This window comes from Dromiciops gliroides, chromosome 4 (assembly GCF_019393635.1).
Source record: "Dromiciops gliroides isolate mDroGli1 chromosome 4, mDroGli1.pri, whole genome shotgun sequence".
Lineage (NCBI taxonomy): Eukaryota > Metazoa > Chordata > Mammalia > Microbiotheria > Microbiotheriidae > Dromiciops > Dromiciops gliroides.
In genome coordinates, this window is record NC_057864.1 from 182673615 (window position 1) to 182696752 (window position 23138).

The 23138-nt window shown below is 40.2% G+C and overlaps 1 protein-coding gene across 1 annotated transcript; it reads left to right on the plus strand.

The window, feature by feature from the left end:
• The first annotated feature begins 4150 nt into the window (after positions 1-4150).
• Positions 4151-17678, plus strand: LOC122754711 (keratin, type I cytoskeletal 24-like). The gene is made up of 8 exons (XM_044003189.1): positions 4151-4519; positions 4937-5019; positions 6770-6926; positions 7111-7272; positions 7359-7484; positions 11688-11905; positions 12303-12331; positions 17402-17678. Exons 1-8 carry the CDS (start codon positions 4151-4153, stop codon positions 17500-17502), a joined length of 1245 nt encoding a protein of 414 aa, XP_043859124.1. The 3' UTR covers positions 17503-17678.
• Positions 17679-23138: the final 5460 nt, after the last annotated feature.

The window sequence follows — 23138 nt, forward strand, 5'->3', positions numbered from 1 at the left end:
GAGGGAGATCCAGGAGATGGAGTCTGTGCCTGACTCTGTGCCCAACCCCACATAGAAATGGGTGAATTCAGCCAAAGGAAGCAATGGCAACTCATCCATCAGCTTTGCCAACTTTGAAGTGAACTTCATGAGGGAGCGTAAGTAGAAATGGCTTTCAGTCTAAGCCCACTCTCCCCAAGAACCAAAGTGGTGTAACGATTGGAATGACGCCAGCTGCTGGAGACTTACTGTAGAAGAGTTCCGCCCATGAAGCGAAGGTCTTTGAGGGCAAGACCAGGAGTCTTTTCTTTGGCATCAGGAAGTGACGTTGGGTAGTGGGAGGAAGAAGGAAGAGACTAGCGCTCTGTCTCTGGCTCTTTCCTTTGGACTCTGGTGGAGAGCGGAGCTAGAAATGTGCTCTCCCTTTAATAGATAGATGAATGTAGGCCTTTCTCTCTCTCTTTACCAAATTCTTATTCTCCTTAATAAATGCTTAAAAGTCTAACTCTTGCTAAAGCTTATAATTCATTGGCGACCACTCAGATATTTTAGACAGTTTAGCTAGAATTTTAGCCCTTAACAGTGGTAAAGAAAGGAGTGTGCCCCAAATTCAGGGAAAAGTTTGGACTTCTGTTTTTGCTATTTTGTTGTTGTTGTTGTTGTTGTTGTTGTTGTCCAATAATTTTCTGTCATATCTGACCCTTCATGACCCGATTTGGGTTTTCTTCACAGAGATACTGGAGTGGTTTGCCATTTCCTTCTCCAGCTCATTTTATAGATGAGGAAACTTATGCAAACAGTGTTAAGTGACTTGCCCAGAGTCACATAGCTAATAAGTGTCTGAGGCCAGATTTGAACTCAGGAAGATGAGTCTTCCTGACTCCAGACCTGGCATTCTGTTCACTGTGCCACCTAGCTGCCCCTGTTTTGGCTGTATCTTCTCAATAAATATTACTTTGTAAAGCTATATCATATGCAGTGGTCATACCCTGGTAAAACCATCTCAGCAAACAGGCTAAACCACGTTGAGGGTAACCAAGAGGTCTCAAACCTGTCAGCCTGTCCCTGAGTTAGGGGAATGTCTACCCCAAGTATTTGAAGACATCCCCCTGCATGAGAATGAATTGTTCCAACCACCATAAAGAGGCTGCAGAGCTCTTAGATCTTGATCAGACATGGAAGACACCAAGTTCATCCACTGCATCCTGGGCCATCACCATTTGTCCTGCCTCTTGTCCTGCTACTGAACTTTAAGACTTCAAAGACTCAGGAAGAGAGACTAAGGATCTATTACTTTAAGGAAGAGAGACCACTTAGCACAATTCTGCCTCACTTAATTCCAATCCAGGCACAGGTCAAGACATCACCCTATAATGTCACTGATCCTCTTCAAAAGCTAAGGACAAACAAAGTCAATCAATACTTAGGGTTTTTTCTTATGAAAGAAGGTTTCATTTAATGTAACAAAAAAAAAATTCTTTTTACCTAGGAAGAAGGATGACTAAAAAGAAGAAACAAATTTGAATGGAAGGTGCACTAAACTATATGAAAGGAAGTCCATAAAGAATTAGCCTGGGGGCAGCTAGATGGCGCAGTGGATACAGCACTGGCCCTAGAATCAGGAGGACCTGAGTTCAAATATGGCCTCAGACACTCAACACTTACTAGCTGTGTGACCCTAGGCGAGTCACTTAATTCCAATTGCCTCACCATAACAAAAAAAAAAAAAAAAAAAAAAAGAGCTCCCACTGACTCTCATGAAATTTAGCTACATCTAAATGATCGCTCTGGAGTATAAGACTTTGCTTACACCACCAGTAAAAGAAGCTGCCCTCTACATCAACCTGTTGTTTTATTCTTTCTTTCTTTTTTTTTTTTTTAGTGAGGCAATTGGGGTTAAGTGACTTGCCCAAGGTCACACAGCTAGTAAGTGTCAAGTGTCTGAGGCCGGATTTGAACTCAGGTACTCCTGACTCCAGGGCCAGTGCTCTATCCACTGTGCCACCTAGCTGCCCCTACCTGTTGTTTTATTGAAAGGGTCTTGATGCCAATCATCATGAAGATAACTTAAACTTGCAGCAAGGCAATAAAGGTGAGATTCTGATCCATTTTGCTGCCCCCAGAACTCTGAGCTCAAGGTTCGTTTTGTTTTAACTACAGTATTATCCAATAAGAAGGGATTCCTCGGGAGCAGCTAGGTGGCTCAGTGGATAAAGCACCAGCCCTGGATTCAGGAGCACCTGAGTTCAAATCCGGCCTCCCACACTTGACACTTACTAGCTGTGTGACCCTGGGCAAGTCACTTTACCCTCATTGCCCCACCACAAAAAAAAAAAAAAAAAGGGATTCCTCCATGTGGTTTGACCTGCCTCTAAACCTGGTAGGAAGACAATCATTAGTGGAGATTGATAAGAAGCAGTTTACCTTTAAATTACCTGAATGAGTTATTTTGCCTACTATACCTGCATCCTGAATACTTTTTTAAAAAATATCTAAAATTTTATGAGGCATTATGAGGTAAGATTACATGACTTGAAAGGATAATTAAACAAATGAATTAATAGATAAATAAGTGAATGAATAGATAGATGCACAAAGATTAACATGACTAATCAATCAATCATATTCATTAAGTGCCTACTGCATGCTATGCTAAAAGCTGAAGATATGAAAAGAGGCAAAAGACAGCCCCTATCCTCAAGGAGCTTATAATCTAATGGAGGAGACAACTTGGAAAGAAATATATACAAAGCAAGCTATACAGGATAAATAGGAAATAATTAACAGAGGGAAGGCACTAGAATTAAGAGTAGATGGGGGGGCAGCTAGGTGGCACATTGGATAGAGCACTGGCCCTAGAGTCAGGAGTACCTGGGTTCAAATCTGGCCTCAGACACTTAACACTTACTAGCTGTGTGACCCTGGGCAAGTCACTTAACCCCAATTGCCACACTAAAAAAAAAAAAGAGAGAGAGTAGATGGGGAAGGCTTCCAGTAAAAGAAGAGATTTGGGTTGGAACTAAAAGGAAGCAAGGAGGTCAGTAGGTGCAGTAGAGGGAGAGGATTCCAGTGGAGGGACAGTCAGAGAAAGTGCCCAGATCTGAAAGATGCCCAGGATCACATGCCTAATAAGTATCATAGGCAAGATCTGAATCAAGGTATTTCTAACTCCAAACCATCAATCCATCCATTATTATGCCTCAACTCTCCTACTTTTTTTTAGGGCTGGGGTATCTAGAACCATGATTACATCAGTCAGTCAATAAGCATTTATTAAGTGCCTACTATGCGTCAGGCACTGGAAAGTCCTGGTATGATGAGCAATTAATCTGTAAATAATCGTCTTACAGAGCTGTCTGCTACACAAGAGAATTTATAATGGCCTGCCTATGCTCACACAGATAGAGTGTGTCACAGGTAGGGCTAGAATGCAAATGTTTCTGACTCCAAGCCCAGAACTCTATTCACTTTGTTATGATTTTCCTAAGAGACTATCAGCAAATAGTCTTTTTTTTTTTCATGTAATGCAGGCTTCTGGGAAAATTTCACAATTCTGACCTCATCTTCTTACATACATTTTAAAAACTTCAACAGTAATCAGAGACATGCTAAAAATCCATTACACCCAGCCTCTGTGTTATGTGTTTTTAAATCCTCATCTCATCAAAAGACATGGGAGCCCTCAGATGCCACACAGGATGAGGATTTGCCCCATGCTATTACCTCACCTTGTAATCTCTGAACCAGCCTGGAAAAGACTATCAGGTCATTCCATCTGGGGGAAACAATGACCCATCTACAAGTCATTCCAAAGGAAAATAAATGATTATCAGTCAGCCTCCAAAATGGAGAAAATGTGTGTGGGGGCCTGAAATGTGATAGGAGAAAATAAATGCTTAGCTAGGGTGAAATCACATCAAGCTACAAGCTTCATTCCTCTATGGGTGAGATAATCAACCCCCAGAGGCATCTTCAGCACCTTTAAACAAATACAGGAGGAGAAGGTTTAACAAATAATTAATGAAAATAATTCAGGATTGCAGATGTCTTTGAGTGATCAGTATCAGGCGTGAAACACCCACTTTATCCTGTATAAAAGGGCTATTCATTGATATCTCTTTGAGCACACTGTTGGAGGGACTTACTTCAGGAGGGTTGAAGTGGGAACATCATGTCATACTCTGTCCAAAAGTCAAGTCTTTGGCAGTTCAGTTCTGGCCAAGGGAGAGGAGGAACCACAGGACTAAAGCATGGCCTGGGTGGTTCCTCATGTGGAGGTTTCAGTGGTACCTTTGGTGGATATAATTTGGGTGGGGGAGGAAATGGGCTTCTCTCTGGTAATGAAAAGGGAACCATGCAAAACCTGAACGACCGCCTGGCAATCTACCTAGACAAGGTCCGAGCCCTAGAGGAAGCAAACACTGAGCTTGAACACAAAATCAAAGAATGGTATAAGAAATTTGGGCCTGGCAGCACCAGCCATGGAGAAAACCAGGACTATTCTGAATATTACCAGATCATTGAAGAACTCAAACAAAAGGTAAGATATGCCATTAATGCTAAGAATTGCAGTTACACCAAAAATGATCAGGCTGGTTTTCTAAAGTATCCTGTAACCATGTCCATCTTTGCTGAGGAAAATGAAATCACCGAATGATAGAAGTCGTATTAAGAAATAACAGTTTCTTTTTTAATTTCCTTGTTCTTATAACATTTGTGTTGGGGGAGGAGGGGGTAAGGATTATTTCCAAGATTCCAAAGTAATAAATTGCTACCATTTGTCATTGTTTCCTCAAAATTACATTATCTTATGAAGAAATGTAAAATAATTGTTGAATGAATGCTGTTATTGAAGAACTGGATAACTTTGCACAAAGCCTTGAAGTGGGTGGCCTGCCATCTCCTCAAGGTTCTATCACAGGGAAATTTAGGTTTCTTTATGTTCTTTTATGCCCAGATTTTGGATTCAACTCTTAGCAATGCTGACATCATGCTCCAAGTTGACAATGTGAGACTAGCTGCTGATGACTTCAAACTAAAGTAAGAGGAAAAGGGTTGAGTGGGAGGGGAAGGGAACCTGATAGTAATACAAGTCCCACTAATAGTAAGAAAACATATAGTGCTTTGGACAGCTGGGTGCTACAATGACTAGAGCTCTGGGCTTGAAGTCAGGAAGACTCATCTTCATGAATTCAAACTACCCTCACTACTTACTAGTTGTGTGACTCTGGGTAAAACACTTAAACCTGTTTGCCTCAGTTTCCTCATCTGTAAAATGAGCTGGAGAGGGAAATGACAAACCATTCCAGTAGCTTTGCCAAGAAAGCCCACAAATGGGGTCATGAAGAGTCAGACACGATTAGAAAATGACTGACCGACCTTAGTCCACAGAGAACTTCCCTCCCAAAGCACCATCTTGGATAGAGAGCACAAGTATTACCTTCTTCATAGAGGAAAGAGATAATATGCCAGAGTTGACTTACAGGTAGAGGAGCCAAATTGCAATCCTGGTTCTGGCACTTATTATCTCTGTGACCTTGGGCCAGTCACTTCTCCCTGTATCTCAGATTCCTTATCTGTGAATGGAGAAGGTTAGACTAAATCATTTTTAAGGTCCCCTTCATACTCCAGCTTAGGACAGTAGAAAGAACATCTGGATACTCTAAGTATCTAAGAGTATCTAGAGTCAGAAATCATTGTGGTTGGGTCGTTTCAGTCATATCTGACTCTTCATGACCCCTTTTGGGGTTTTCTTGGCAAAGATACTGTAGTGGTTTGCCATTTCCTTTTCCAGCTCATAAGGAAATTAAGGCAAACAAGTGACTTGTCCAAGGTCACACAACTACTAAATGTCTGAAGCCAGATTTAAACTCAGGTCCTCCTGACTCCAGGACCAGCACTCTACTACTTATGTGATCTTGGGAAAGTTAGTTAACTTCCACAGACCATAGTTTCTTCATCTGCAAAATAAGGGGGTTGAATTAGAAGCCTTCTGAGATCCTTTCCAGTTCTTAATCTATATGCCAGTAATCCACTTTGCCAAAGGTAGAAGAGATGAAGTAATTTGCCTGTCACTGTGCAGCTATGAAGGAATTGAAGTAGAACTCAGAACTCATTCTTCCAATTCCAGGACCAAGTCTTCAGATTAAATTTCTCCTTTCAGCTCTTTCCACTACAATACAACTATTTATAACAGAAAAAAGGTGCATAAATATAGCCTCTAAGGTCCTTCCCAACCCTAAATCTATGATCCTAAGAGCCTGAGAATAAAGTAATCGAAGGATTAGTTTCTGAGAATTATTTCTGCTGATATATTCTACAGCTTTAAAAGTGTAGGTGTCATTTACATCAAAATTATGTCTTCCTTTGTTATCTCCAATTTATCCTGTATATAACTTATTTTTATATACTTATTTGCATGTTGTCTCCCCATTAGACTGTAAGCTCCTGGAGAACATAGACTGTCTTTTGCCTTTCTTTTTTCCCCCAGCTCTTTACACATCATAGGAACTTAATAATTATTTATTAGGGGGCAGCTAGGTGGCACAGTGGATAAAGCACTGACTCTGGATTCAGGAGGACCTGAGTTCAAATGTGACCTCAGACACTTTACACTAGCTGTGTGACCTTAGGAAAGTCACTTAACCCTCATTGCCCAAGAAAGGAAGGAAGGAAGGAAGGAAGGAAGGAAGGAAGGAAGGAAGGAAGGAAGGAAGGAAGGAAGGAAGGAAGGAAGGAAGGTTATTTATTGACTGATTTACTCAAAGAAATTGCCAACCTTTTTTTCAAGGTATGAAACTGAACTGGCCCTCCGTCAGAGTGTGGAATCTGACATCAGCGGTCTACGAAGAGTCTTGGATGACCTGACCTTAACCAAGACAGACCTGGAGATGCAGATTGAAACCCTGTCAGAGGAAGTGGCCTATCTCAAGAAGAACCATGCAGAGGTAAGCACATACCCACACACCAAAATCAACATCCCCTTTCAGATATTTTGCTTTGTTCTTGAAAATGATCTGATAAGCTAAAGAAAGCGCATTGTAGATGAAGTAAATTGGGAGGCACATTCCTGTTCTCCCTGGGGGGGAACCCCCCCCCCTTACTACAACTCACTGATTGTTCTTAATCCAGGAAATTAAAGGCCTGAAAAAGGCTGCAAATTCCGACGTGAACGTGGAAATGAACGCTGCCCCTGGGACTGATCTGACCAAACTTCTCAATGACATGAGAGCCCAGTATGAAGCCCTGGCTGAGCAGAATCGCAAAGATGTTGAAACTTGGTTCAATAACAAGGTAAATCAAAGGATGCTGGAGGTCATTAAGCCCGGGTTTGTCTTGTCTGATGGCACTCAACCCACTTCATGACGGTATCATTTCAGAGCGAGTTGCTACAGCAGCAGATCTCCTTTGCCACTGATGAATCCAATTCTGCCAAGACAGAGATATCAGAGCTGAAGCGCACCTCCCAAACTTTGGAGATTGAGCTACAGTCTGCCTTAGCCCTGGTAGGTAAAACATGGAAATCAGCACCTAGGCAACGCAGTACTTAGGGTCAGAAAGACCTGAATTCAAATCATCCTCAGACACTTACTAGTGACCTCTGTTTGCCTCGGGTTCCTCAAAAGAAAATTGGGAATCATAATTGCAACCTACCTCCTAGGGTTGGTGTGAAGACCAAATGAGATAATGTTTGTACAGTGCCTGGCACAAAAAAATGCTTAGCTATTATTATTTCCCCACCTATAAATTGGGTTCAGCACAGGTATTCCATCAGTCAATCAAGGAGCATTTGTGTGCCAAGCACTGAACTAAGCAATGAAGCTACCTAGACAAAAATTCAACAGTCCCTGATTCAAATCTATCAGGGGAAACTGCACATATACACTAAAGTGTGTGTGTGTGTGTGTGTGTATATATATATGTATGTATGTATGTATGTATACATATATATTTATGTGTGTATATATGTGTATGTATGTGTATGTATATATGTATATATAAATAACACATATGTAAATACAAGCTGATCTCAGAAAGGAGACATTGCCATGGTTTCATGATAGAAACAAGGAAGTTACTGAAAACTATTATCCTTGGTAAAGCTTTCATTCTTCACATTAAGCAGCTGGTGGCACAGGGGCTAGAATGCCAGTTCTGGAATCAGAAAGACCTGATTTCAGGGGCAGCTAGGTGGCACAGTGGATAAAGCACTGACCCTGGATTCAGTAGTACCTGAGTTCAAATCCAGCCTCAGACACTTGACACTTACAAGCTGTGTGACCCTGGGCAAGTCACTTAACCCCCAATGTCCAGCAAAAAAGAAAAAAGAAAGACCTGATTTCAAATCTCACTCCAGAGACTTAATGAACTCTCTGACCCTGGGCCAATCAATATCTTAATCTGTGGCTTCCTCAGTTCCCTAATCTGTAAAATGGATATGATATTAGCACCTACATCACAGAGCTGTTGTGAGGAATAACTGAGACACTGTTTATAAAGCGCTTTGTATATCTTTTTGGGGGGGGGCAGGGCAATGAGGGTTAAGTGACTTGCCCAGGGTCACACAGCTAGTTAAGTGTCAAGTGTCTTAGGCTGGATTTGAACTCAGATCCTCCTGAATCCAAGGCCAGTGCTTTTATCCACTGTGCCACCTAGCTGTCCCCCTTGTACTTTGTATATCTTAAAGAGCTATATAAATGCTATTATTATTAACTTGAAGTTCATGAACTTTTTTTAAAATGGATAACTATTTTAGTAGAATCTGTTTTCTTTGTAATCCTATATTTTTATTTTATGCGTTTGAAAATGTAGTTCTGAGAAAAGGTCCTTAGGCTGTCAAAGGGGTCCATTCCACAAGCAAGGTTAAGTACCCCTGCTTAAAAGGCTAGGTCAAAAATACAAGTTTGACATTTTTGTTACTGCATCTATTAGCTCGCAGGAGAAAGTTTCCAGTGATCTTGCCGGGATGAAAAACCTGGAAGAGAAATAACTAATGATATCATCGAATCCACTTGACAAACATTAGAGCCCCTTAAATAACTTCTATTTGCCATAAGGCAAATGTTCTTAAGGCTAGAATCCTTATTGAACTTTGCACTTAGTAGGGTCCTTCTTTTTTTGATCCAAACCTGAGATTTCATCACTTGGGGAAGTACTGATGAGAAAACTGCCTCCAGCAATACCGCTCAGGCCCTCTTCTCTAACATCTAGTCTTGGTTGCCTGGGGACACCGAGAGGCTGGTCAATCAATCAGTCAGCTAACAAGTCTTTATTCAGTACCTACTCTATATGCCAGGCCCTGTGCTAGGCCCTAGGGATACAAAGAACCCAGAGGGGGCCCCTAAAAGCTTAGTGCAGTTTTAAGTTCTTCAATCTAAAAAGGTATCAGAGGCTTAAGACTGCACTGACTTTGGTGGTAACATTGATATAGCATCTATTATATGTCAGGCACCGTACTAAGTGATTTATAATTATCTCATTTGGTCCTCACAACAACCCTGGAAGGTAGGTGGTGTTATTATTCGCATTTTACAGATGAGGAAACTGGAGGTACAGAAAGGTTAAGTGACTTGCCCAGGGTCACGCAGCTACTTATCAACTGTGGCCAGATTTTAACTCAGGTCTTCCTGACTCCAGGCCAGGTCTTCTCTCCACTAATTGCCCACCAGGCTTATTGCAGGGCATCTTAGGGGAGCAGAAGAGAGAGCATCTGCACTGGAATCAGGAAGATTCATCTTCATGAGTTCAAATAGGGCCCCAGCCACTTAGTAGTTATGTGACCTTGGGCAAGTCAGTATCCCTGTTTGCCTCAGTTTCCTCATCTATAAAAATGAGCTGGAGAAGGAAATGGCAACCCACTCCAGTATCTGTGTCAAGAAAACCCTAAATGGAGTCATGAAGAGTGGGATACGACTGAAAATGACTCAGCAGGAAAAGGCTCATGGCCCCTCATTTAGTAGATATTTAATAGACAGATTTTGAATGAATGAAAACCACCACAGAGGTGCAAAATGAGATCTGTGTTAAGGAAACACAAGATGGTATTCATAATTAATTCACCAGTGTTATCTCTGGGGAGGCAGTAAGGATGCCCTCTTACTTAAAGGAGAATTAATCTAGATAAATTGTTTTTGTGTATTTAGTGGGTATTAAAAATGCATGTGTCTGGGGCAGCTAGGTGGCGCAGTGGATAGAGCACTGGGCCTGGATTCAGGAGGACCTGAGTTCAAATCCTGCTTCAGCCACTTGACACTTACTAGCTGTGTGACCCCGGGCAAGTCACTTAACCCCAATTGCCTCACCAAAAAAAAAAAAAATGCATGCATCATTTTAACTTCTCTAACAATGTTTTTTTTTTTTAAAAATCAGTTTTTCTTTTTACTCTCATAAGCTTGCAACTGGCACCAGAATGGTGATTCCAAGCATCGGTTGAGCATTCATTGACATGCCTCAGGCGCCAAGTGGTATGCAGAAGACCAGAATGACCTTAAAATGGTCTTTGTCATCTCAGAGGTGCAATCCATGTAAATCATACACGTAGTTCATGCTGCACAGAGGGAACAAACAGATATCACTGAAAATCTCTTGAGGATATTAGGAATGAACAAGAAAATACCCAAATGTCCCAGTGAATAGACCAGCATGTACACATCACATGTGTGATGTGTGAAAGGAACATGTACTTTTTAAACACCTGCTAAGTACCTGAGACTGTGTTAAATGTTTCATAAATAATATCTCCTTTGCTACTCAGTGTAAATACTGTGGCTATTCCCATTTTACAGTCGAGACAGACAGGTTTCACCCAGCTTGTGAGTGTCTGAGTCTGGATTTGAACTCAGGTCTTCCTAACTCCAGGTGCAGCTGTCTATCCACTGGACCACCTAGCTGACTCTTGACAGCGTACTTCCTATCATTATTTTTGTTCATAATATCCTGAAGAAAGAGAGGAGGATTTGTCTGTGTGTGCTTTTAGGAGCACATGTTTTCACAAGAGGTAAATGGACACAGAAAGGAAGATTTGGACCTTCGGGGTACCTTTTGGTATGACTAACTCTCTCTCTCTCTCTCTCTCTCTCTCTCTCTCTCTCTCTCTCTCTCTCTCTCTCTCTCTGTGGAGCAATGAGGGTTAGGTGACTTGCCCAGGGTCACACAGCTAGTAAGTGTGAAGTGTCTGAGACCAGATTTGAACACAGGTACTCCTGAATCCAGGGCCGGTGCTTTATCCACTGCACCACCTAGCTGCTCCTGTGACTAACTCTTTCTCAAAGCACTCAAATATTAAACAAAGTGGGCTCATCAGATCATAGGTTTAGAGCTCAGAGTCTTTAGAGGGCTTCTGGTCCAACTCTGTTATTTTACAGATGAGGCCCATAAAGGTTAAGTGACTTGCCCAAGGTCACACAGCTAGTAAGTATCTGAAGCAGGATATGAACCCAGGTCCTCTGTCTCTAAATATAAGACTCTTTCCACTGCACCAGGCTGCAGCCGAATTCCAAAAGTTCTCCCACCTGCAGAGGTCTTGTCAGCCTGAAAGATGACAGGGCTCATCGTCCCACTTACTCATGAAAGATTGTAACAAAACAAAACAGATAAATGATTGTCAAAACACCTTCATAATTATTTCAGAAGTGAAAATAAAGGGCTTTGATGTTTATCTCATAGCACAATGTTTTCCTTTCATTATACAATTGGTTTCCTTCTCTCAGAAAAAATCCCTTGAAGGCAGCTTGTCAGAGACAGAAGCTGGGTACAGAACACAGCTTTCGCAAACCCAAAATCAGATTAGTTCACTGGAGGCCCAGCTCATTCAGATCCGGGATGAAGCCGAGGGCCAGAGCGCAGAGTACAAGCAGCTACTCGACATCAAGACTCGACTGGAGAACGAAATCGAGACCTATCGCCGCCTGCTCGACGCAGAAGGAGGGTAAGTGGAGAAGCAGATGGTTTGGGAAATAGACATTCCTCTGCCTGGCCTCTCTTGCATCTCATTCCAATCAGACTGGGGCTTTCTCCACCGTGGGTGGAGCAAATTTCTAAGGGCCATGTGGCACCCTTACTCTACCTCCCAATTCCTGATTGACCATCGGGAGCAAATTAAACCAATTAAATTCAAGTCAAGAAGTATTTAACAAGAGCCCACTTTGTATCACAGACTGTGCTAAGTACTGGAGATACAGAAAAGGTGAATAAAATATGCAATAAACTAATGTTTTAGTGTCTGACTTGCAGTTTCCAAAAATAAAAATGGAGTGGGTTTAAAGATTTTTTAGGAATGAATTCCAGCAATTATGAAAAAGTTTCCTTTTTTTTTTTTTTCCCAGCCCTGGGCTCGAAAACAGAGCTAAGAAAGGTAAGTAACTTCTCTAGAGATTCCCCTCCCCCTCCCATGGGAAAATTTCTTTCAATAGAGATTGTATATAAACTAGGTAGAGACAAAAATTTGTCACTTCAGGGATTCATTGTTCATACTAATTGGGACCTAGCTGCATGCAGAGTGTTAGAGTAGAGGCAAAATGTAGAGAGCAGCAAAGCACTAATACTTCAGCAGATAGCAATAACTGAGCATGGGTGAACTCCCCCTCCTGCTCCTCGATGCTTCTTTTCCTAGAAAGAGGCTCCCTGGAATGTCTTGGGGTCTTTACCCATAGACCCACGTCCTAAGTATCCTATCTTCCCTGTGCAGGTCCATCCCTGCTCCCAATAGGCCTTAGTCTTGAAATAGAAGCTTTCTCCCCCATACCCCCCCAAAATAATTTGTTTTAAAAAGTTAATTGGCGAATGTCTTTCTTGCTGTTTCTCCTGGATTAAGTTTTGTGGTGCTTGTCTAGGACACCAAAATTGTTAGTTATGGCTCCTGTATCAGGCATAGTTGTTTTGTTTTAGAGGCAAAACATATAAACCAACACAATCATTTTTTTTAATGGATGAATTCAAGATCATATGTAGAAACTGAATGAGCTTGATAATGAGAGAGTAAGATTTAGGTGACAGGACAGGAAAAAAATGTCCAGAGCATTTGTCCAAAGCAAATATAAAAAGTTTTATTTAACTGGAAAGCACAATGGATAAGGAAGGAAGGAAACAAGCATTTATTAAGTGACTACTGTGTACCATGCCCTGTGCCAGGCTCTTCGTATATATTATCGCATTTGATCCTCACAACAATCCTGGGAGGTAGATACTATGATTATTCCCATTTTAGAGTTGAGGACACTGAGGCATACAGAGGTTAAATTACTTGCCCAGGGTCACAAAGCTAGTAAGTATCTGAGGCCATATTTGAACTCAGATCTTCATCATCATCGTAATAGCAATGCACTTTATAATTATTTTATCATTTGATCCTCACAACAACTCTGGGAGGTAGGTACTTTTATTATCCTATTTTACAGATGAGGAAACTGAGGCAAACAGGAGTTAAGAGATTTGTCAGGGGTCACCCAGTTAGTAAATGTCTGGGGCTGGATTTGAACTCAGATCTTCCTGCCTCCAGGCCAAGGACTCTGTCCACTATGCCACCCAACTGCTAAGGAATCCTTGGCATGTCTTCAGTTGGTCTTATTACCCTGTTTCTTGATCGTCATACCTTCTGTACTACATGCTAATTTTCCTTTCATCTGACACTAACATCTAACCTCACAGTCTTTGAACAGAGAACTCTGGATTTTCTTGCTCTGCTATTTGCCCCTTGGGTTTATTCTCATTTTGATGTGTGTGAGAATATTCAACTTCCCACCACTCCTCTCTTTCCAGCCCAACAAATTCTTCCCCCCTCCCCATAGTAGGGAAATGTTTTACATTTTCTGAATTATAGCCCCCCCCTAATTATTTTATCCCTTTGTAAGCAGTTACCATCTACCTTGCATTCTATTAAATGACTAGTTGAGTCTCCCTTTCCATCCTGCCCCTGCTGACAGTCAGCGCAATATTCCCTGGGATTGGAGATTCTCAGTCATTTCTATTACTTTCCATACCCATCATCATTTCCTGGGCTAGTGTTTGTATGAGCTGACCATGTGCTATTTTCTCAGCCTTTTAAACCCCTCCCCCATTGGAAATTCACTTTGGGGGGTTAAGTGACTTGCCCAGGGTCACACAGTTAGTATGTGTCAAGCGTCTGAGGTCAAATTTGAACTCAGGTCCTCCTGAATCCAGGGCTGGTGCTTTATCCACTGCGCCACCTAGCTGCCCCCATGGAAATTCACTTTTGTTACTGTGTGCAGATATGGGGAAGTTGGAACATCTACCTAGTAATTTTCTTGAAGATCATTTTTGCTATCCCTGAATGTTTCCTACATATGAATAGCCTAGAAAAAAGGCTATTGTGTTGTGATGACAAGGCAAAGGAAAGAAAGAGGACAATATAATAAAAATTTCAGGAGTTCATGGAATGGTAGAAGGAGTATTGAACCTGGAATCACAGGAACTAGTTAGAATATCAACTCTGTCACTTACTACCTGTGTTGCCTTATCATCTCTATGCCTCAGTTTCTTCATCTGTAAAATGGTTAACTAGACGACCACCCTAGATCTATGACTCTATGATCCTTGAAGGCTGAAATGACAAGATAATGGGAACTGATTAGGTATGGAAAAACACAGGCGAGTTGTTGAAGAAAATTCTGAGGTTTTGTGACAAAGATTTAGGCAATGTCAATGATGATAACAGGCAAGTTGGGAAAGAGAGCTGATTTGGAAGTGAAGAGAATGAAAGTCAGTTTGGGACATGTTGAATTCAAGTGCCACAGGAATTAGAGTTGAAGGTCCTAGATTCAAATCCCAATTCTAGTACTTACTACCTACATGACTTTGAACAAGTCATTTAACTTTTCTGGGATTCAATTAGTTCCTCTAAAAAATGAGGAGGTTGGACTAGAAAATCTCTAAGATCTCTTGTAAATTTAAATCCTGTGATTAAAATGGAAATATCTACTAAGATGGAAATCTGAACCTACTAACTACAAAAAAAATCTTTGTTTTGTTGTTATTCAGTTATTTCAGTCATGTCTGACTCTTCATCATCTCATTTGGAGTTTTGCTGGCAAAGATACTGGAGTCATTTGCTATTTCCTTCTCCAGCTTATTGTTTTACAGATAAGAAAACTGAGGCAAACAGTGTTAAGTGACTTGCCCAGGGTCACATAACTGATAAGTATCTGAGGCCAGATTTGAACTCAGGAGGATGAATCTTCCTGACCCCAGGCCCAGTGCTCTATCCACTGCATCACCTAGCTGCCCAAACATCTTTGTTTGTTGTTGCTTTTTGTATAATTTGGCTTTATTAAACATCTTGATAACATAGGATTTAGATCTAGAAGAGACTTGTCCAAGGTCACACACATAATCAGTGGCAAAACCTAGGATTTGAACTTTGCCTCTAAACCAGAGCATCTTCTACCAAAGCCCATCCCTTCTCCAACATGACATATGGATCAATAATGGAACATAAAATTCCTTGTAGTTTGGATAGTTGTTTTTTCTCATTAAATTCAACAACTTAGATGCTGACAAAATTCTTTCCAACTTGCATAATCTTAAAATAATCATAATCTAAAATGATTGCCTGGTTTTAAAATTAGTTCCCATCCCAGCTGTTTCTTTTTCCTTAGCTGCTGTTCAGTCATTTTGGTCATGTCTGACTCTTCCTGACCCCATTTGGGGTTTTCTTAGCAAAGATACTGGAGTGATTTGCTATTTTCTTCTCCAATTCATTTTGCAGATAAAGAAACTGAGGCAAACAGGGTTAGTTGACTTGCCCAGGGTCACACAATTAGTAAGTGTCTAAGGCCATATTTGAACTGACTCCAGCCCCAGCACTGTACCTGCTTTACCTGCTACCTCCCTGACAGTGGAAATCAAGGGCTGCAATTAGAGGACCTAAGTTCAAATCTTCACTTTTCTACTTGTAAGACCTTAGAAAAGTCACTTAACCTCCTTGGACCTCAGTTCCTTTGTCTATAAAATGAGGAGGTTTGATGAGTTGACTTCTAAGGTCCCTCCCAAGCCCTAACTTTAGAGATTCACAGGCTCCTTTTTTTTCTCACTTTCCCCATTCTAGGCTAACAATAGTAGAATGAAATCTAAGGACTTCAAAAGAATAATTATAGAAAGTCCATTCTCTCCTCTCTTCATCACCATATTAAGGGATGGACATGAATAACAAGAGTCAGCACCTGCCGATATTCCATATGTTAATCATTCTTATCTATTAATTAAAATAGGGATCTCTACGGGGAAAGACTTTGTTGTCTTGATTCTAATTATTCTATGCATTTGAGATCAATAGAATGGTATTTACTTTCAAATCAGTCTATGGTTCTGGATTCTCTCCAACATAGACTAGATTTCATCATTCTTATTCTAAGTTTGTTCTTCCTTACCCAGGATATTCTATCTCTCCCTTCCACACTTTTGCACAGGTTGGTGCCAGATATTCCCTCTTCATCTCCACCTCCTGAAATCCCCAACTTCCTTCAAAGCCCTGGTGACATGCCACCTCCTACATGAAGCCTTTCCTGGTCCTCCCAGATATTACCGTCCCTCCCAAAATTACCTTTTTTTTTTTGTCTATACTTCTATATATATGATCACTGGATCATAGATTTAAAAGTAGAGGGGACTCTTGAAACCATCTAATCCAAACTGTGATTTTACCAATAAGGAAACTGAGTTCCAGGAAAGTTAAGTGATTTGCTCAGTCACACAGTAGCCGAGATAATAATTTGATTTCATTTCCTCTGACTCCAAATTCATCGATCTTTCCACTGTTCATGTTGTCTCCTGCCACAGAGTATAAATTCCTTCAGGGCAGGGACTGTTTCATTTTTGCCAACACCTAACACATAATAAGCCCGTACAGCCACTTAATGAATGCCTTTTGAAGGATTAACTGATTTATTACTAAATCAAAACCAGTCATTTTCATGCCAGGACAAATAGCACAAAATATATCCAGGGGAAGTGGCATGAAATACACCCTAAAAAGCATGTTGAGGAGCCCATCACAAGAGTGGGAAATAGCCAGGGAACAGGTTATCTGGAGATGGGGTTCAGGGGGGGAGGGGAGCCCTCTGGGGGAAGGAAGTGGGCAATTTGACAGATTATTATTTTTCTTAATTTTTTCTTGCCAGGTGCTAAGCTCAGTTATTTCTGTGCTTTTAAAGAACCCTGAGTATTATAATTATCCTCTAAATCTAAATGCCCTGGATTGAAACCCTAGTTATAGCTCTGGTATCTTTCTATAAAATCTGCAAAGATCAAAATTAATTGGATTTTTTAGCCTAAAAATTTAGTTAAGTATAAAATATAGAGAGACTTTCCACGTAGCCCTGGACAGAGCCCTATCTTTTAATCCTGGAATGCCTCAAGGTGTTTGTACCATATAAATTCTAACTTTCATTTTATTTCCTTTCATTCATAGAACCGACAAAAACTTTTCTCTATAAAACCATTGTTGAAGAGCTGGTTGATGGAATTGTTGTCTCCTCAAAAGTAAAAGATGTTCATCAGAGATCAGCCTAATAGGTCATCAAAGAGGCCCTGATAACATTAAGAGAAATGGAGCAATGAAGGCTTCATGCATAGAGATAGAATGCCAGGTCTTGACATTCCTTGAGAGGCCTTGAAAGGCTTGGGGAGAAAGGGGGGCTTTTCAAGTAATTCTACTTTTGGTCGCAGAAGTAAAGCCATAAGTCTATTTGGGGTGTCCTTTATTCTTTTTCAATAAAATTTTTCTTACACATGATACCATCTGAATTTAGGAGTTTTTAGAACATTTTATTATTTCTTATTTATTTATTTGTTACTTTATTCAACAGGCATTTTTTAGGTTCCTACTATGTGCCAGAAACAGTGAAAGGTTCTGGGAATTCAGTGACAAAAATGTGACTCAATTGTCAAGGACATTACATACTATTGTAGGGAAGCAGAAGCTGTAATTCCTGCTACCAGGTAGTATTTCTTGAGTTCCATAATTTTGAGTTGAGATGATCTAAAGTTGGTCAGGTGCCTAAGTAGGTCTGACACCAATAGGGTGAGTCCCAAGGACCCAAGACATATCAAAAACAGGTCAAATGCAGAAATATGTTTAATGTTTTATATATATATAACCTATATCAGATTACCTACTATCTAGGGGAGGGGAGGAGGGAGGAGTGGGAGGGAGAAAAAATTAAAATTGGAAATCTTATCTAAACAAATGTTGACAACTAAAATTAATTAATTAATTAATTAATTTTTTAAAAAAAGGTCAAAACTTCTATCCCAAATCAAGAGTGGAATTGGGCCCATGAGCAGCAGCTACTGCACTTCCAGCCTACGTGAGATAGAAGAACCCACAAAAAAAAAAGAAACAAAAAGCCAGTCTCAAAAACAAACCAAAAACATTCTATTGTGGGTAAAACAATACATATATAGAAAATTAAGAAAAATATATTAAAATAGGGGGCAGCTAGGTGGCACAGTGGTTAAAGCACCAGCCCTGGATTCAGGAGGACCTGAGTTCAAATCCTGCCTCAGACACTTGGCACTTACTAGCTGTGTGACCCCAGACAACTTAACCCTCACATGTTATATTTTTCTCCCAAAGTCTCCCTGCTTCCAAACTTCCCCGTTACCGTCAAGGGCACCATCATCTTCCCAATCACTCAAGCTCCCAACGTAGGTGACATCCACAATCCCTCACTTTCTCTAAACCCCATACCCAATCTGTTGCCAATCTGTGAGTTTGCCTTCATAACATCTCTCAAATACACCCCTGCTTCTCCTCTGACATTGCCAATACCCTGATGTAGGCCCTCATCACCTCTTTTTTTTTTTTTGGACTTAATCTTTTTTTATTATTAATAAAGTATTTTTTTTCCCGTTACATGTAAAGATAGTTCTCAACTTTTGTTTATACAAGCTTTCCAATTTCAGATTTTCTCCCTCCCTCCCCTCCCTCTCCCCTTCCCTAGACAGCAGGTAATCTGACATAGGTTTTATATATATATATATATATATACACATACATAATAACATTAAACATATTTCTGCATTAGTCATGTTATAAGAGAAAAATCAGAGCAATGACGAAAAACCTCAAAATAGAAAAACCTCAGCACCAAAACCAAAAGAAATAGCATGGTTCGTTCAGCATCTATACTCCACAGTTCTTTTTTTTTTTCCTGGATTTGGAGTCCCATCACTTCTTGTTTTTTTTTTTCCCTTTAGAATAGAATTTTATTTTCCAAAATATATGTAAAAACAAATTTTAACATCAATTTAAAAAAAAAATTGTTCCAACTTCTCTTCCTCCTCTATTCCCACCCCCACCCACTAGAACTCAAGCATTTCAAAATAAATTATACATGAGTAGTCATGGAAAACATTCCCACATTAGCTAGGTTGTGAGGAAAAAACAGTCAAAAAACTCCCAAAACTTCAGACTGAGGAATTGTCAAAGAGAAAAAACATTTTTTTAAAAAATGTGTTTCCAGGGGCAGCTAGGTGGTGCAGTGGACAGAGCACCGGCCCTGGAACCAGGAGCACCCGAGCCCAAATCCAGCCCCACACACCCAACACCCACCAGCCACATGACCCCAGGCAAGCCACCCAACCCCAATTGCCTCACCAAAAAAGAAAAAAAAAAAGAGAGAAAAGAAAAAAAAATGTGTTTCCAACGATTTCAGATACTATCACTTCTTTCTCTGTAGATGGGTTGCCATTTTCATAGTCCTTCAGGGTTATATTGGACCATTGCCTTGCTGAAAATAACCACATGCTTCCCAGCAGATCATTTTACACTATTGCTGTTATTTTGTATACAGTGCATTTCACTCTGCTTCAGTTCATGTAGGTCTTTCCAGGTTTTTCTAATAGTATCCTGTTCATCATACCCTAAATAATGTACCTTAAACTTGACAAAGAATTTTCTTCGTATTAGCCCAGCAAAGTCATCATAACTATTTCCCTCCATCCTATTCCCTTCCCATGATATTTACTCTATTTTCCATCTTCTTTTAAACTATTCCTCCTCAAAAGTATTTTACTTCTGACTGTCCCCTCCCCTACTCTACACTCCCTTTTTTTCCACCCTTCCTTCCTTATCCTCTTCCCCTCATACTTTCCTGTAAGGTTAAATAGATTACTCCTCCCAACTGGGTGTGAATGTTATTCCCTCCATGAGCCAACTCTGATGAGTTTAAGGTCTTTGAGCTAATTCTATGTTCCAAATTTTCTTCCTCCCTCTCTCCTCAACCCTCCCTATGAAATCAAGCAATTCAATATTTCATACTTGTGCCGTTATGCAGAACGTCTTCACCTTCCTTGAAAGTATTTTGCTTTTTACTACTCTCTCCCAGAATCTGCCCTTCCCTCCTTCCCCTCCCCCCCTTATCTCCCTCCCCTCCCTCAGGGCAAAATATATTACTATACCCACTTGAGTATGTATGTTAGTCCTTCTTTGAGTCAATTCTGATGATATTAAGGTTCAATCACTCCCCAATTCCTTCCCCCTCTTCCCCTCCCCTCCATAAGCTTTTTTCTTGTTTCCTTCATATGAATAACCTCTCCCCAGACCATCTCTCCCCTTCCCCCTCCCCCAGTCTATTTCTCCTACACCTCAACCCTATTTTAAGGATGTCATTATGGGTTAGTTAGGTGGCACAGTGGACAATGCACCAGCCCTGGACCCAGGAGGCCCCAAGCCCAAATCCGGCCCCATACATAAGACACCCCACAAAGAACAAAACATAACTTCCCTTCATATTCAGTTCAGACCTGTGTCCTCTGTATTATCTTCCTATATAGGAATGTTAACAGTTTGATCTTTTAATATCCCTCATGAAGTCTTTTTCCTGTTTATCTTTTTATGCTTCTCCGGGGTGTTGTATTTGAAAGTCAAATTTTCTATTCAGTTCAGGTCTTTTCATAACAAATGCCTGAAAGTCTTCTTTCTCCTTGAAGTTCCATGTTTGCCTCTGAAAGAGGATGCTTAGTTTTGCTGGGCACGTGATTTTTGGCTGTAGTCCCAGTTCCTTTGCCCTCTGGAATATCATATTCCATGCCCTCCGGTCCTTTAATGTAGAAGCTGCTAGATCTTGCTTTATCCTTATTGGAGCTCCACAGTATTTAAATTCCTTTTTTCTAGCTGCTTGCAATATTTTCTCCTTGACCTGGCAGTTCTGGAATTTGGCTATAATATTCCTGGAGGTTTTCCTTTTGGGATCTCTTTCAGGAGGTGATCGGTGGATTTTTTCAATTTGTATTTTAGCTTCTGCTTCAAGAATATCAGGGCAATTTTCCCTCACAATCTCTTGGAGGAAGGAATGGAAAGAGAAATGAGAGCAATGCAGGAGAGTCATGAGAAAAAAGTCAACAGTTTGAAAAGCCAAATGGAAAAGGAGATTAAAAAACTGTCTGCTGAAAATAATTGCCTAAGAATTAGGATTGAACAAATGGAAGCTAGTGAGCTTATGAGAAACCGAGACACAGTAAAGCAAATCCAATTGAATGAAAAAATAGAAGGCAATGTGAAATATCTCCTTGGAAAAACAGCTGACCTAGAAAATAAATCTAGGAGAGATAATTTGAAAATCATTGGACTACCTGAAAACCATGACCAAAACAAGAGTCCCATCACCTCTTACCAGAACTAGTGCAAGGGGATGCTGGTGGGTCTCCCTGCCACAAGTCTCCCCCCACTCCAGTTCATTCTCCACTCAGCTATCAAAATGATCTTCCTAAAATGCAGGCCTGACCATGTTACCACTCTACTCGATAAACTCCAGTGGCTCCCCATCACCTCCAGCATCAAATATAAAGTCTTCTGTTTGGTATTCAAAACCTTTCATAACCTATCCCTCCCCTACTCTCTTTCCAGTCTTCTTATACCATACACTCACACACATCAACCTCACAGCTACTCTGTGATTCAGTGACACTTCCTTTAGATTCCTCAAACAAGACTCTGACTTTGGCCATTTTCACTGACCATCCCCCCAAAATGAGAACGTTCTCCCTCCTCATCTGGCCCTCCCAGATATTACCATCCCTCCCAAAATTACCTTTTTTTTTTTTTTTTTGTCTATACTTCTATAATTATATCCCCTGGATTTCCTGGATTCCTATAAGTCTCAACTAAAATTCTGTCCTTTACAGGACGCCTTTCCTAATGTCTCTTAATTTTAGTACCTTCCCTATGTGTTTTTTTAATTAACACAGTACATGGGACTTGATTTATTTTCCTGCAATTAAGAAATGAGTCAAGCCAAAATTAAACCTTTCTTTGTTTTTATACAAAACACTAAATATTTCTGTCAACATTTAAAATTAAATGGCCACAAACAAACCCATACAGAGTAAGAAATGTATTCTGGTTTTGATGTGTAAAACTGCATAAACTAGGTTAGTAAGCTTTTAAAGATTTTTTTCAAAACTAGCATCAGATATCTTCAGTGTCTAATCTAATGAAACTTGGAGTCTGACTAAAAGACTCCAAATTATAACATTATTATTTTTTTTTTAATCAGGAACTCGCTTACTGGGTATGTGACCCTGGGCAAGTCACTTAACCTCAATTGCCTCACAAAAAAAAAAAAAAGAAGAAAATCATTTTTTAAAAATCAGGAACAATATATACCTCTGCCTTAAAACTATGATTATCTGGTGTTCTCTTGTAGAAAGTAGTATGCTTGTTTTGGTTAGTTAAGAAAAAGTTGATAGCAGGTCTAGGGTCATATACCTCTGGCTCTGGCCCTTCAATGAAAATCTGCATTAAATATTCAAGGGTTTTCTCAATCATTTTATTCCCATAAGAGGACATCATTATTTCCAGAGACAGGAAACCCCTTTCAGTACTGCTAATGAAACTGAAAAGAACTGGAGGAGAATACAAATCATATGATAAATATTGGTGAGTCTGTCCTTGTAGTTTGTCAGCACACACTTCCAAAGCCTTGAAAGATGAGTGAGACTTTTTAGTCTGAAATTTTTGAACACATCCCATTCCCAAGCCAACTGGGACGCATCCACATTATTTAATTTTAACAGACCTTTAAAATGACTAATAAATATTTAAAGTTCTTTAACTTCATGTTCTTCCAAAGTTTGTTTATTTGTAAGTCATATGTTGATATCCAAGAGTTTCAAACACTGGAATACATCATCTTTATGTAATT

Excerpts from the sequence above, each read along its gene's own strand:
- LOC122754711 (XM_044003189.1), top strand. The coding sequence starts at position 4,151 with ATGTCATACTCTGTCCAAAAGTCAAGTCTTTGGCAGTTCAGTTCTGGC. Across the intron at positions 4,520-4,936 it reads TTGAAGAACTCAAACAAAAG|ATTTTGGATTCAACTCTTAG; the intron begins GTAAGATATGCC and ends TTTTATGCCCAG. Across the intron at positions 7,273-7,358 it reads AAACTTGGTTCAATAACAAG|AGCGAGTTGCTACAGCAGCA; the intron begins GTAAATCAAAGG and ends GTATCATTTCAG.